The sequence below is a fragment of the Mauremys reevesii genome, linkage group 3, assembly GCF_016161935.1.
Source record: "Mauremys reevesii isolate NIE-2019 linkage group 3, ASM1616193v1, whole genome shotgun sequence".
Lineage (NCBI taxonomy): Eukaryota > Metazoa > Chordata > Testudines > Geoemydidae > Mauremys > Mauremys reevesii.
The window spans coordinates 47082696-47097219 of NC_052625.1; the positions used below are offsets into that span (position 1 = coordinate 47082696).

The 14524-nt window shown below is 41.1% G+C and overlaps 1 protein-coding gene across 1 annotated transcript in view; it reads right to left on the bottom strand.

The window, feature by feature from the left end:
- Window positions 1–13846, bottom strand: part of LYPLAL1 (lysophospholipase like 1) — a 39908-nt gene extending 26062 nt beyond the window's left edge. The window contains exons 1-2 of the mRNA XM_039531046.1: window positions 13581–13846; window positions 8984–9083 (exon numbers count right to left, since the gene is read on the bottom strand). Of these exons, the coding sequence (XP_039386980.1) occupies window positions 8984–9083; window positions 13581–13665 (185 nt within the window). The 5' untranslated portion in view covers window positions 13666–13846. The remainder of the gene's footprint in view (window positions 1–8983; window positions 9084–13580) is intronic.
- Between the last annotated feature and the right edge of the window lie 678 nt (window positions 13847–14524).

Below are 14524 nucleotides of genomic sequence, written 5' to 3' on the forward strand. Positions count from 1 at the left end.
GGGGCAATAACTGGTAATCCTGCTGAAAAGGATTGGGGGTTATCATGGATCATAAACTGAATGAATCAACAATGAGATGCAGTTGCAGAAAAGGCTAATATCATTCTGGGTTGTATTAACAGGAGCGTTGTACGTAATTGCCCTGCGCTACCCAGCACTAGTGAGGCCTCAGCCTGTCTCCAATTCTGGGTGCCACTCTAGGAAAGATGAGGAGAAACTGGAGAGTGTCCAGAGGAGGGCAACAATAACAATAAAAAGTTTAGAAAACCTGATCTATGAGGACAGGTTAAAAAAATGGGCATGTTTAGTATTGAGAAAAGAAGACTGAGAACAGTCTTCAACTATGTGAAGGGCTGTTATAAAGAGGACAGAGACTGTTCTCCACATCCCCTGGAAGTAGGACAAGAAGTAATCAGCTTAATTGGCAGCAAGGGAGATTTAGGTTAAATATGAGGAAAAACTTTTTGCTTATAAATATAAACACTTGGATAGGCTTCCAACGGAGGTTGTGGAATCTTCGTCAGCGGAAGTTTTTAAGAACAGGTCTGACAAACACCTGTCAGGGATGGTCTAGGTATACTGGGTCTTTCCTCAGAGCCAGGGGCTGGACCAGATGACCTCTCAAGGACCCTTCCAGCCCTACATTGCTATGATTCTATAACACAGACCTATGTACCACTTAAGTCTCATTCATATCTTAAAATAAAACGTAAGTGGGACTTTAAGTGGTGCTGGACAGACCTCATACAGACCCTCTGAAAAGTGGTGAATTAACCTTTAAATATTTACTTGTAAGTGGAGCGAGGCCATTAGGAATTTTTGGCAAGTGTTATGTGGTTTGGAGGGAATTAGTGGGCCAATGTCTGCTTTTAAATATCTGCAGAGTTTAAATCCCAAATAACTCCATTGTAGTATCTTTTAGAGGTAGTGGAAAAACAGATTAAGTCTATAGGATGCTACACTGGAGTTATTCGGGATTTATATCATTGCAACAGAGCACCGTTCTGCCCAGCAAGTTTTATACCATAGTATTATTTTATTGTTTTAGATGTTTCGATCTGCAAAGCACATCAATTTTAAAAATTTCTACACAACTGTAGTATTTACTATTTGAGTTCAAATGGCCTTCTCAGAGACCACCTCCTCCTGAGTGTCCTGCTATTGGTGACTGTAGACCTACTGTCAGTTTGCTGAATGAATATGGCCAGGGACATACCAGAAACTCTATTTGGAGCACTGGAAGGCACTTCTAAGGCCTGGTCTACACTGGGGGGGGAGGGGTGTCGATGTAAGATACGCAACTTCAGCTACGGGAATAGCATAGCTGAAGTCGACGTATCTTATTTCGACTTACCTCCCATCCTCACGGCGTGGGATTGATGGCCACAGCTCCCCCGTCAACTCCACTTCTGCCTCTCGCCCTGGTGGAGTTCCGGAGTCAACGGGAGCATGTTCGGGGATCCATTTATCGCATGTAGATGAGATGCGATAAAATCGATTTCTGATAGATCGATCCTACCAGACAATCCGGCGGGTACTGTGGATGTACCCTAAGCCATGCTCTGAAGTTCAGAATGGCAGCTTTCCAGAACTGGTGGCAAACAAAGTAGAAGGGATTGGCAGATGACATAGGGGCTCAACAGGCTAATCACAATGAAAGAACCTAATATTTACAATGAGAAAAACATAACAAAAGCTTTAAAATAAATAATGTAACATACATCTCAAACCCACATAACTTGGGAAACAACATGAATAATGCTGCAACAGCAAAATTCTTACCCATTCCCAAGGTGGAGATAACAGGTTTCCCCATGCACTAGGAAAAAGTTGAAATGAAGAGAAATGGGAGGAAGAATGCCACTAGAGTATAGATAAAGGAACAAGGAACCTGAGACAGAACCATTATTATACACTGCTTTTCCTCCCTCAAGGTACCTGCTGGAAAACATGCATTCACTGTATGCATGTATTTCATATGGGTATGTTATCCTGAATATTAAACTATTCACGTACTTGCAGACCATAAACAGCAAAGGATACATGAGAAATGAAAAGAAAAGACATTCAATTTGCAAAAATATGCTTTCTCCATGCTGCAGAATAGTGGTATAGTGTAAATTCCAAGATAGGTCTTGATATCTATGTGGTCAGAATAAAGAGAAACAGCTTAACAATATCTGAAATCCGTCTATGCGTCCATCAAAATTCCACTTCTACAAGGCCTCCTTTGTTTTAAATTTATGAATGAGGTTAGGGCTCATGAAACTGAGGGATTAATAACATTTGCTTGAGCCAAACATAGTACGGATAGGCATGGTGCATGCTCCCCCATACAGCTCTGCCAATCCATCTCAATCTTGACCTGCAACACTCCTGCTGCTTTTCCAACCCTAGGCTTCTCACGAGCAGAGACTGCTGCCAATGTAGCTGAACGGTGCCAAACTGTCTGGGGGTTTTGTGATGTGGCCAAATGGGGACTAGTATGAAATGAAACTCACCTCCACCCATAAGCAAAGTGAAGATTTCAACCCAGGTGAAAGGCTGGAAGGCTAGCCCGCAGCATTGAACAGCCTTTAGCAGCCATAAACTTCCAACAGAGGAAGGACAGAATATTTTGCAAAATGCGTAACACTCAAACTATACAGAGCGATCGGTTGGCCACGAGAAGATATGCTAGTGGATGTCAAAAAGATCCACAAAATAGTCCAAATTGTATATTTATTGTTTACTTTCTGACTTACAACGGGAAAGACTGTCAGAAGGGAATGCTAGACAGCACAAAGAATCTTTGACCTAGATTTTTCAAGAGAATTATAAAGGTAAGGTATATTTCTTAAAACAAGTGGAGTCTCAATAGTTTTAACTTTACCACGTTAGCTTCTGCAATGCCAATTTAAACTATCACTTTCTTTTTTTTTTTTTAAAGGCTAAACTGGATGGTATTCAGTTCCCCTGATTTAGATATTCAATAGAAACCGAATGTTTAAGTCATAGTAGTAGCAGTGAAACAGTATTTAAAGCTGCAGCCATGCTGACCCAAATAACGAAGGAAAAAAAGGAAACCCTTTTCCTTTAAAACTGTGAGTGCAGACGTGGCTTTAAGTATTGCATCAGCTACTAGAGCTACAATTTAAACCCTTGGTTTTTAATTAAAGCATGTGCATCAACATTATTGGGGGGAAATCCTAATTCAACCGTGTTTAACAATTTAAATCTGGCTACAGAGACATCAATGTTGGAAGAACGCTAAAAAAGGAGTTCACTGAATGACCCATTAAAATAAAACAATCATCTTTTTCCATATTTTAAGCTCATACAGAGATCAAACAAAATGCTTCTACGAAAAGGGAAAACTGAGAACAGAAACTTGTAAAATGATTTGGCCTCAGCTACATGTTTGTACCTTCTAGAATCCATCCTATTAATCTCCCCCCCCACACACACACACTTCTTCACAGCCATTACGAAATTATCCACTTATTTTATTAAATTAGGGTTTTATAAATGCATGCATTTCTTTCACATTAATAAACAGGGGCCCACATGCTCTCTATATCAGAGCATGTTAGTATGTTAGAAAGTAGTTTTAGATCTACATATATAAAAATATTTTCATCTTTTGAAAAGGAATAATGCAAGAACAGGCTGATGTCTTAGACTAACCATGGACTACGTAGCTCACTCTGGGACCTGGCAGCTATTGCACTGCCTTTATAAAATTTAGTGCAATTTAATGTCAAGAACAAAAGCTAAACAGGAACGTGTCTGAAGTACTTGTCATTGGAAGGGTTTGTTTTGTTTTATAAAACAACATTAAAATGAGGCCTTGCATGTCACCAGTATTCAGAGCCAATCAAAAAAATCTAGCGCCACATCAGTAATGACTGAAGCTATCATTGGATGACTGTTTGGTAGTACATTCCCACTTCTTAAAGGACAAGTGACCAATTAAAAATATCCAACATGGCACTAATTGGCAGCCATCTTGGTAGTCACAACATATACATCAAGGAATGAGGGCCAAATCCTGCAAGGTGCTCAGTGCCCTCAACTGGTGTCTTCAGTCAACTTCTTCATTCAGATGACTTCTATATTTAATCATCTTCTGATATCAACATGTCTATTGACATCTGAAGCCAGAAAGCAGTTTCGGCCCTCAGCACCTCAAATGAAATACCCCAGAAGATACAATGGTAAGGATGTACAAGGAAGTTGCTGTCCATGTTAAACCTATTCTAGGGACTGAAGGCCCTCACTCTCCAAGGTGGTTAATCTAATTCCTTATACCAGAATTATTTCCATATATGTACATATATTTTAAAGTAAAACAAATTTTAAAATTATACTTTGTTTTTAGCAACTGAGAGCCAGCCATATTATAGACTTTTTTTTTTTTAAAGCAGGCAACTCAGATATTTGAAGGCAGTCAGCTTCCATTACAGAAGAGTGTAATAATAATAATAATAAAAAAAGATAATCTCTCTCTGGGTTTTTTAAACTTTCTATAGAATAACAAAATTAGACCCCTTCTACAGACTAGCTAAAAACAATGATAAAAACTGATATAATTTATTTAGCATCTTATTGCTTTCATCCCTATTATATAAGGCTTTTCCCTGAAGAGTTTTACTCTTGGGGGAATTCTACACCACTGCTGCGCGGCAGAAAATTCCCCCCCACCCACCCACCCTGCAGATTCTCTTTACTTTCCGCAGAAAATGATTTTTGTGGGGAAGCAAAGAGAAGCTGCATCAGTTCTCACTCACCCCTCGCCAGCAGCTCAGACATGTCTGTTTGGGCAGCTGAGAGAGAGGTAAATCACTGTGGGGAGGGAGGTGTGGGGATGCCTCCCCTTCCACCTCTCCCTTCCCTTCCCTGCACAGAGCTGCGACTGCTGGGTTAGATCAACCCCCAGAAACTTCGCCGGCTGCAGAAGCTCTACACAGTGTGTGTGGGGGGGGGGCCCGCGGGGGTGAGAGGCTCAGTGGGGGGCTGGCTGTGGGGGGGGGGGCTGGATGCACAGGGGTTGGGCGGACAGGGGGAGCAGTTCCCTGTACAGTGATTCCTCCCCCCTCATCTGTGCACCCAGAGCCCCCCGCATTCAGAACCCCCCCACTGAGCCCACCAAACTCCCCACCCTGCTGAGCCTCACCCCCCGTATCAGGAGCCCGCCGCACCCAGAACCCCCTCCCCGAGCCCCCACTCTGCTGAGCCTCACCCCCTGCATCATGACCTCCCATACCCAGACCCCCACCCCACTGAACCCCAACCAGCTGCACCTGACCCTCCCACCAAGTCCCACTCCCCCAGCCTTCCCCCCACCCCAAGCACCTTCACTTGGACTCCCCTGCAGAGTCCCATTCCCTCTGCACCTAGTACCCAGCACCGAGCTCCTGTGCATCCAGATTCCTCCCCGTACTCAGACCCCCCACAAGCGGCCTGCACCCAGACTGTGCCACACAGAACCCTGGTATTCTTGGGGGAATTCTGTGCCAAAAAATTTAAAAAATTAAAATCTGCAAAGTTCTGCAAAATAACACAGCAACACAATAACAGTGTAATCACACCATCTTCAATTATTTTGGTAATTTATTTCAAAATACTTGTCAGCAAACAATTGAAAATGGTGTGATTGTGTTATTTTAAACAAATAAAATACAAAAAAAAAAACCAGGAGTACTTGTGGCACCTTAAAGACTAACAAATTTATTTTAGCATGAGCTTAAGTGAGCTGCAGCTCACGAAAGCTCATGCTAAAATAAATTTGTTAGTCTTTAAGGTGCCACAAGTACTCCTGGTTTTTTTTCCGGATACAGACTAACACGGCTGCTACTCTGAAATAAAATACACTTATTTTTGCAGAATTTTAAAATATTTTGCGCAGAATTTTCAATTTTTTGGTGCAGAATTCCCTAAGGAGTAGAATTTGCCTTGTATCATTCCTCAATCAACACTAAATCATTTTATATTTTAAAATCTAATCAAGCAGGATGAATATGTTTTTAGGATTTTATTCTGGAGTATGTTCTTTAGTTGCTCTAAAGGAGCTCAGTCTCTGATATTTAGAGTTAAGGGTGACAGGGGTGAGTTAAGCCCCAGTATCTCCTATAGGAAATAGGAAGGGAAAAAAACAATTATTTCAGTGCTGGAATAAAACAAATTTAAAAAAAAAAATCCATGACAGCATGATAAAAATTATACAAATTCTACTCCTTGTCAGGTCCCTTAAAAATTCAGGCAACATTTATAGGCATGCCTAACTTCTGAAGCTTCTTTTTGCTTTTAATCATTTGGGTCAAAACTGCCAATAAGCATTATGCTCCGATGCACAACTGTGGATTGCTAACCTGCTCAAAACTATATGGATGTCAACAGAGCTCCACTCAGACACAACCATCCCCTTATAGGTTATCAACCACAGCATCAGGGCCTTAGTATATTTGGACACGTACTATTGGATAATTTAAGGCCTGATTTTCAGAGGTACTGAAAACCTTAACTGATGCTCAGTACCACCAAAAAAGAAAAAAAAGAAAAAAAATCAGGCCATATATTTAGGTTCCTAAATATGGATGGAGGAGCCTAACATTTGTCACTCCAATTTGATATTTTTGGCCTTGATTTTTCTTTTCTATGGAAAGAGGGAAAAGAAACCATTACAGACTTTACAAAGTGTATAACATGCATTAGATTTAAACACCAAAATAACTTTTGCTTGGCCAATATAGGTTTTTGTTATTTACATTGCAACCAGTAAAGCACACTTTTACAAACTTCCTTTGTTTGTACATAGCTCCAAACAGTGGCAAGCATTACTGTACTTAAGTGCATCTGTTTTATTTCACTGTGTCAGTTAATGGTGCTTAACAGGAACAAGGGGGCTGTAAAGCAATATTCTATAATGTACTTCTCAGTTACCAATCAAAGACAAATGCACTACAGGTATTTTTCTTTGGATATATCCCTTTCGCACAAGGAGAACAAGATGGAAAAATCATGCTAAAAGCTGCAAAGTTGAATCAAATCATGCTTGACCTCAGTTTGCTTTGGAAAAGAATAAGGAGAGTAAACTTGACTGAAACAGGGCAACTATTTATTCATACCTTTTACATTACAATCTAGAATCTTTCTTTACATGTCATCTTTACTGATACCTTACAAGCTGTGTGCAAGTAAAAAATAGCTCCTTGGAAAATCATAACATGTACTGATTAATCATGTATAATGTTGCCTATAGCTGTCGTTATCTACAAAAATAAAATAATAGGTCAAGATTGTGGCTTTGGACACGCTGGAATGGGAAAGTGGAACTTTAGTGGCCAAATAGATGTGGCCTGAGGCATTTTGCCCACATAGGACACACACAGAAAGACTGAAGGAGGAACATTACAGAAGTTAATTCTAGCAAACCTGTATCTACTGCCAATATTCATGCAGAAGATGGAGCCTTTTGGGCCCCATGGATAACACAAGCTGCACACTTAGCCTAGTTGTCAAGGGAGCAGTATGTTGTTTGAATAAAATCATGCCCATGGTGGAGCTGACCTATTGAACTACCTCCCTTAAATCCCTCCATAAAACACAATTCTTCTACAAAGATTTTCAGCAATGGCCTGTGCAAGTTTTCTCCACAACCCCGAGTTGTTCTCATCCATGGACAATGGGTCAGTTATGTTGCATGCATAATAACTAGCCTGTAAACTCCTTGGGTCAAGGACTGTTTCTATATAGATATGTGATGAGCCAAACAAAATCTTGACTGTCTTTTTGTCCTGTGTTTGTCCAGAACCTAGCAAAATGGGATACCGGCCCATGATTAGAGTTCCTAGGAGGTGCTACCATAATAAAAATTATTATTATTAATAATACTTGTTTTTGTACCACCTGAACCAATTCAATGAAAACTCTCTCAAACTTCTGGTCCTTGAAAGCCTACATGAGACGTCACAAACCCCACCCCATATACATATTTAGGACAAAAGCTTTCAAACACTGGTACCTAAAATTCATACCTCAATCCATATTTAGGCCCAAAAAATACTTACACATATGCTTCAGTCTCACTGACTTCAATGGAAGTGCTTTCCTGAATCAGGTCATCAGACACTCAAATAAGTGGCCTGATTTTTCAGAGGTGTTTGGCTTATCTCTGAATATCAAGCCATTTATTTGGATAGTTAAATATGGATTTAAATGCCTAGCTTTAGGCAGTCAAGTCTGAACATGCTGGCCCTGGCTTGTAAGCTCCTCAGGGCAAATACCATTAGCTCCATCTATTTCCTGTATATATACACCCCTAAGCACATTGTGGCACTTTACTGTGACGAAACAAATAATAATGGGGCTTGCAAATGCAGGCACCTGTGATGAGGAAGCTGGACTCAATTTTTATTGATTCTGTGCCCAATTATTCTAAATTAAAAACCAAAGCAACCTTGTGATTGAAATGTTTTAATTTCCAGTGCTGTCACCAATAGCTGAAGATGATGCTTTCATTGCTCCTAACTATATATTTACTACAAGGCAAATTCTCCTACCAGTCACACAGGACTATTGTTCGTCAGAACCAAAGTGTGATATTACGTATAGCAAAGTGTTTGGATAGTTCTGGTAATAGATTTATGGGAACAATTATAGGTATGGAGGTAGTCTAGAGTATGATTTAATAAAACATGGTTACAACATGTCAGAGAAAAATCCCTATCTATATTATTCTTGTGAATAATTCAATTGTAATGCGGACAGGGCTTTAATGTAAATTAGAAGAGTGTGTCCTACATATAATCTCATGCATTTAAAAATAGGGTCCTCTGGTTGCAAAGCATTATTGAGCTCCAAGTATCACCAAAAAAAAGTACAGAAAGAATTGCAAAAACAAAGCAGTACCTGTACCCAAAGGTATAAGAATATTTTCACAACAATGATTTTGTCACAAGATTAGAGGAATTTAGTCTTAGTAGTAAAAGGCATTGCACAATACCTGGCAGGAGCTGTTGGATAAATTATTTTTATATGCTGGAAAACCAAATCCTGATTCAGAACTTGTTTGATCCATGCTCTTACTCCTGGGCCAGTGTCACCTGCATAATACAAACACACAGGAAATGATATTCCACGTATTTATAGGTAGCACCATACAGTGCCAAAAATGTTTATACCTGAAATTCACTTCATTTATAAACTCAATCCTGCAAGCTGCTCAGCAACTTCTAAAAGTACTAAGAACCCTCAACCCTCTTTGAAAACAAAACGTACTCAACACCTCTCTGATCACACTCTTAAAGGAGCTACACACCATAGCTTTTATAAACATTTTGCTACAGCGCTACTGCCATGGATTTCCCAATTGGCCACAAAAATCTTGTCTTCCTTATAACCTAGATAATTATCCACTAATAGTAAAGTGATAAAAAACCCACAGGGGAATGCAAGAAAATGCAAAGTAAAAAAAAACAAACCAAAAAGCTTGACAGTTGGTGTCCTCATTTAAAAAAATGCATCTTATTATTTTCATTTTTTTTAAATTACAAAGGTTTAAATGAACAGTCCTCAAAATGTAGTTGAAAATAATAACAGTATAATTAAATGTGATGTTTTTATTAGAAATAGACTTCAACTAAAATCTCAGATCCAAATTCCCCTGAACTCTTGGTAAAAAGGAGTTCAAAATATGAACCTAGATCCAAACATCTGGCTCCTAGAATTATGACAGGCTGATCAAAATCCTAAATCCAAACCAGTCCGTTTCTTAGAGTTGGCTGAGATCAGGGTCTGAATTTTGTAGCTCCGGCCAACACTCAACAACAGTTTAGTCCGTGATCCTACAAACAGGTCCACGTGTGTGGATCCTTGCAGATTCAATGTTTTCAAAGTGCCTTACAAACATCAAACAAACATTTATTTTCTCCTCCTTTAAAGCTCTTATCTTCAGTGAACATCTGCAGTGTTCTCAATGTATAACTCGAGTTTTGCCCCAACCTATCCAACTCTCATCCAAACACACAAAAATGTCTAACTTGAGTTAAGTGTTTCTTTAAATTGGAGCTAGCTGACCAGTCAGGGAAGCGGGTTGAAGCTCTAGGGGTACTGACACTCCAGCAAATAAAGCAATGGGGAAGCAGCATCTTGAGTTACAGAAACTGATCAGTGGCTAATCTAGTCACTCTGTGCTACTAATCCAAATCACTGTGTACCTGAAGTATTGTTTTACAGGATAGTCATTCTCAATGGAGTCAGGCTAACCTGAGTGAGATAACTCCAGTGTATTCACTCAAGGTAACTGTTGCAGTGAAGACAAGTCCTTGCGTGGAAAAGGCTTTTTATTGCTTTAGGTTTCAACAAAGAAAGCCCCCGAGACACTATTTACAAAATAAAATGTAAATAAATACTACTGGGATTATGCTTCAGTTAATGAATGGAAGGCAAAAGCACCCTGTCCTGCCACTGCTTGCTGCCAAGCACAAAATGTACTATGAATAGCCCTATTTATGTCAAATCACAAATAACTCACAGTAGTAAGTGCTAGCCTCAATAGTAAGTCTTTCCAGGATTGGGCCCAAAATTGTACACTGTTTATTTTGACTTTGCCATTTAAAAAAAAATCTATATACAAATTAAAGACATAACTAGGAACCCATTGTGGATTTATTCCTGCAAACATGCTCATGAGTAACTTTAATCATGTGATTAGTTTAGGCTGGAATCGAAGCAAATCTAGTTTTCAATAGTCAAATTTGGAACAGATGGGTTTTCTAAGATGCACTATTAAAAAAATACTTTTAAAGGTTTGAAAATAAAATTCCTTTCCCTACAAATATCTGTCCTTCATTAGCGAACATAAGTCTTGATTCTGCAAATCAAAATTAAGCGTGCATGCTTATAAGCATTTGCAGGATTGGGGCCATAGATCTTTATATGTTTTCTTTGTGATACAGGAGATATCATAATCTCCCCTTTCTCTATGACATTTCAGCTTTGAGTGTCAGCAGGAGCATGCATAAAGCTGGGAATCAGGGCTTGTACACACTACCACTTATGTCAGTATAACTTATTTTGGTCAGGGGTGTGAATAAGCTTCAGTTCCCCGAGCGGCTTAAGTGACACCGACCTAAGCTCCAGTATGGACAGCACTATGTTGGCAGGAGAACACAGCTACTGCTTCTCGCAAACATGGTTTTCTTATGCTGACGGGAGAGCTCTCTCCCATCAGCATAGAGCGTCTTCTAGTGTAGACTAGCGGCTATAGTGCTTCTAGTCTGTTCAAAGAGCTTGCAGAAGACTTGTTAGTTAAGAGACTGTGACCCTCACATACCAACTGTCATCATCACCCTAACAATGTCATAATTACCAGGGCTCCCATTTGGATGCAACTAATTTCTGTTATGTAAAAAGCACACATCAAAAAGTGTTGGACTTCAGACATTTTTACATACTATTTTAACACTATCTTGTCTTCTGAACAGTACTAAGAAGAATGAATAATGCACAACCAATTCAGTTTCAGGAACCTATTTCAAAGCCTGTAGCTAAAATCAGCTAGCTGTGGTACCGATTGCTACCTTTTCCTTTTAAAATAAAAACACAAGTTTTAATTTCCCTTTCCACCATGAGTGGCCAAACTTCTCCGACCCTCCATGTCTCTCTCAGACACATACACAGAGTTGAGTATCTGTCTACAAAATGATTACAGATTTAAGGCCTGACTCCAGACCACTGCTTTTCTTGCTGAACTACTATATTGCTTGATGCTAACACTGGATTTACTGCATGGGGAGTTCTCCGCTATCTTCCCATTCAATCTGGGGTCAACTCGTCGTCTTATTACAATTAACTGATGGCAACCATTAAGAAAAAAAATGGATTCATGGGATTGCCACTCAGCTGTTGCTCTGTCCAGAGGGCATCAATGCAGTGTAACATGCCAGCCCACACTAAAATAATGGGCTACCCTTGCTTTGGAACCCACCCTGCAGAACCGTTAAATAAAACCAGATAAAAGAGCACTTTTACTTTTCCTTACAGCTCCATTGTAAATATTATGAGTAGAGTTATAACAAAAATGAAAAATTGTACAGTTCTTAAACCACTTGTGGAATCAACTTCTAACCATAATCTTCCCCCCTTCTACAAAACAAGAGGAAATTATTTCCTTCAGCATTAAAGTATTAGAGTTAACAGGAGAAGCTGAGCATATTGTATTAACTCCCCTTCATTTGTATGCTTTGTGAAATCAAAACAGTTTTGACAGTCCTGGTTTAATAAACTAAATTCAAACTGGATTATAAAAATAAAAACACATATGAATACTTTGTCAAATCAAATATAAACATCATGCTTATACATATAAATCAGTAAAAAAACTTTAAGAGATCTAATTCAAGCACTGACAGATGCCTGTAGACACAACAGAATGAATTCCTAAAGCCTTAATCCAGCAAATACTTATGCATACCCTTAATTAATTAGAGACAGTAAATTTCAAGATTACACTTCCACTGGATGTTATTTTTTTTAACCTAATGTTGTTACAAACAACACCTAAGATTACTATAATTTATAATGGAGGAAATTATTTTTTTGGTTTGTTCACTCTGTGCAATTAAAAAGCATTTTTGTATAGTCAGTTTAACCGTTTCACCTGTCTGGTCAGGTAGGAACTGGGTTGGGGATTTCAGAAGCATTGACATGATACAGGAGCACCAGTCCCACTGATGTAGGCACTTTTGAAAATGTCACCCCATTCCTGTAAATTTTTTGTGCACATAATTTTTTACTTATGAAGGTAATCCCCTGCATGAATTCAGTTACCCATATACCTAAGCTTTGTCTAGCCTAGGATAAATATTATATTCGCTAACACATGTTGAACTGGTCAAGTTAAAGCTGAGGAGGAGCCTCAGCTTTATGTATATATATTAAAATACATCCCACCTTCTCTACACTAGACTTTTAAAATGCATCAGTTAGGATGTTAGCTACCACACTTTTTATCCTAGTCTAGACATGGCCTAAGTGTTTGCAGGATTTGTAGCCTTAGTTTCCCTGTTATTTGTGTGCAGACTGCAGCAGGGGAGAGAGAAAAACATTTTTGAAAGGGAAGGAAATTGTGAGTGTAAAACCACAAAAACTAGCATGGGAATTTGGGAGCAGATACAGAACCTCAAACTCATTTTAACTCAGTTTTTTAAATTGTCTAGATTTCAAACTGACCGAGTCCCTCTACTGCCCCTATTGCCATTTTACAGGTGGAGCATGAGGCATGGTGAGGTCAAGGGTCTGATTTTGAGCCCTTACTCACAGGCGCCATCTCATTAAAGGTAGGGAGGCCACTCACATCAGCAAAGCCCTGAGCCTCCAGCCTAAATTCAAGATGGTCCGTACTTCTGCACTAACCACTGCTGGACAACACACCCCTAATGCCCGAGCTCAGCCACCTCCCTGCAGAGTGGGGCAGGGTCCCCGTGGCTCGCCCCAGCCCAGCGGCCCCCACCCCTGCAGAGTGGGGCAGGGTCCCCGGGCTGGCCCCAGCCTAGCGCCCCCTGCAAGTGCCAGGGGACACGGCGCCTTGAGGCCTGCACCTGAGCCGTGCAGCAGGATCACCGAGGCGCGGTGCCTGCCCGCCGGGGACACAACGCTCCGCTGCAGCGCGGCGCGGCCCGCCATGGCCGCGGCTCCCCTCCGCCAAGCGCAGGGCGGGCACCGCTCCCCGTCCCGCGCCGGCGCGGCTCGCTCGCTCGCTGTCTGTCTCCGCCCCGCTGCTTAGGTCGCTCGCCTGAGGCTTCGCGTGGAGGTGAGGCGGCCGCGCGCCAGGCTGCGGGTTGTACGTGAGGCGCGCGCCGGGCTGTGGGAGGCCTGAGGCCGCTCTCCCCTTCATAGCGCTCCCAGGAGCTCCCCTAAAGAGCCCCCCCCGCGCCCCAAGGCGAGTGTGGCCCAGGCAGGGCGGGGCCAGCTTTGCTTCTCGCCAGCAGTTCTGGTTTGATCTGAGCTGCAGCTGCATAGGCACCACCAGTGCCCGTGGGCCCCTCCATAGCTTGCCTAGTCACGTAGGGGTGCCATCTCCGTCACTCCATGGTACAGAAAAAAACACATCTGGGATGAGCCTGACCCATAAAACTGGAGACCTGACAGTGGGTACTGAGCATCCTTACTGCTATCCCAGCCAGGCTACCTACTTCCAATAAAGTGGCAATCCTAGCCTAGGGTGGGCATATAATCCGATCCTTTGGATCCCCACGCGCCATTGTGACTCACTTGCAATAATGGGTTTTGTTATGAACCCAGTTTCCCAAGGGAGCAGAGATCAGGGAAGGCATCCGCTGCAGTGAGCCATTGGAAGGGGAGTTGGTTGGAAAATTCCAAATTGGTGGTGGGGGGAATTGCAAGAAAAGGGACAGATTTTTCACAGAAATGTCATTTTTTTAATCATCTGTAGCTGCCACTGTGTGGTTTTAAAAAATGGGGTTGTGGAAAAAAGTACAAGTGGCAGGAGGTGAAGAAATGGCAAAGGAACTGTGAGAAGTAG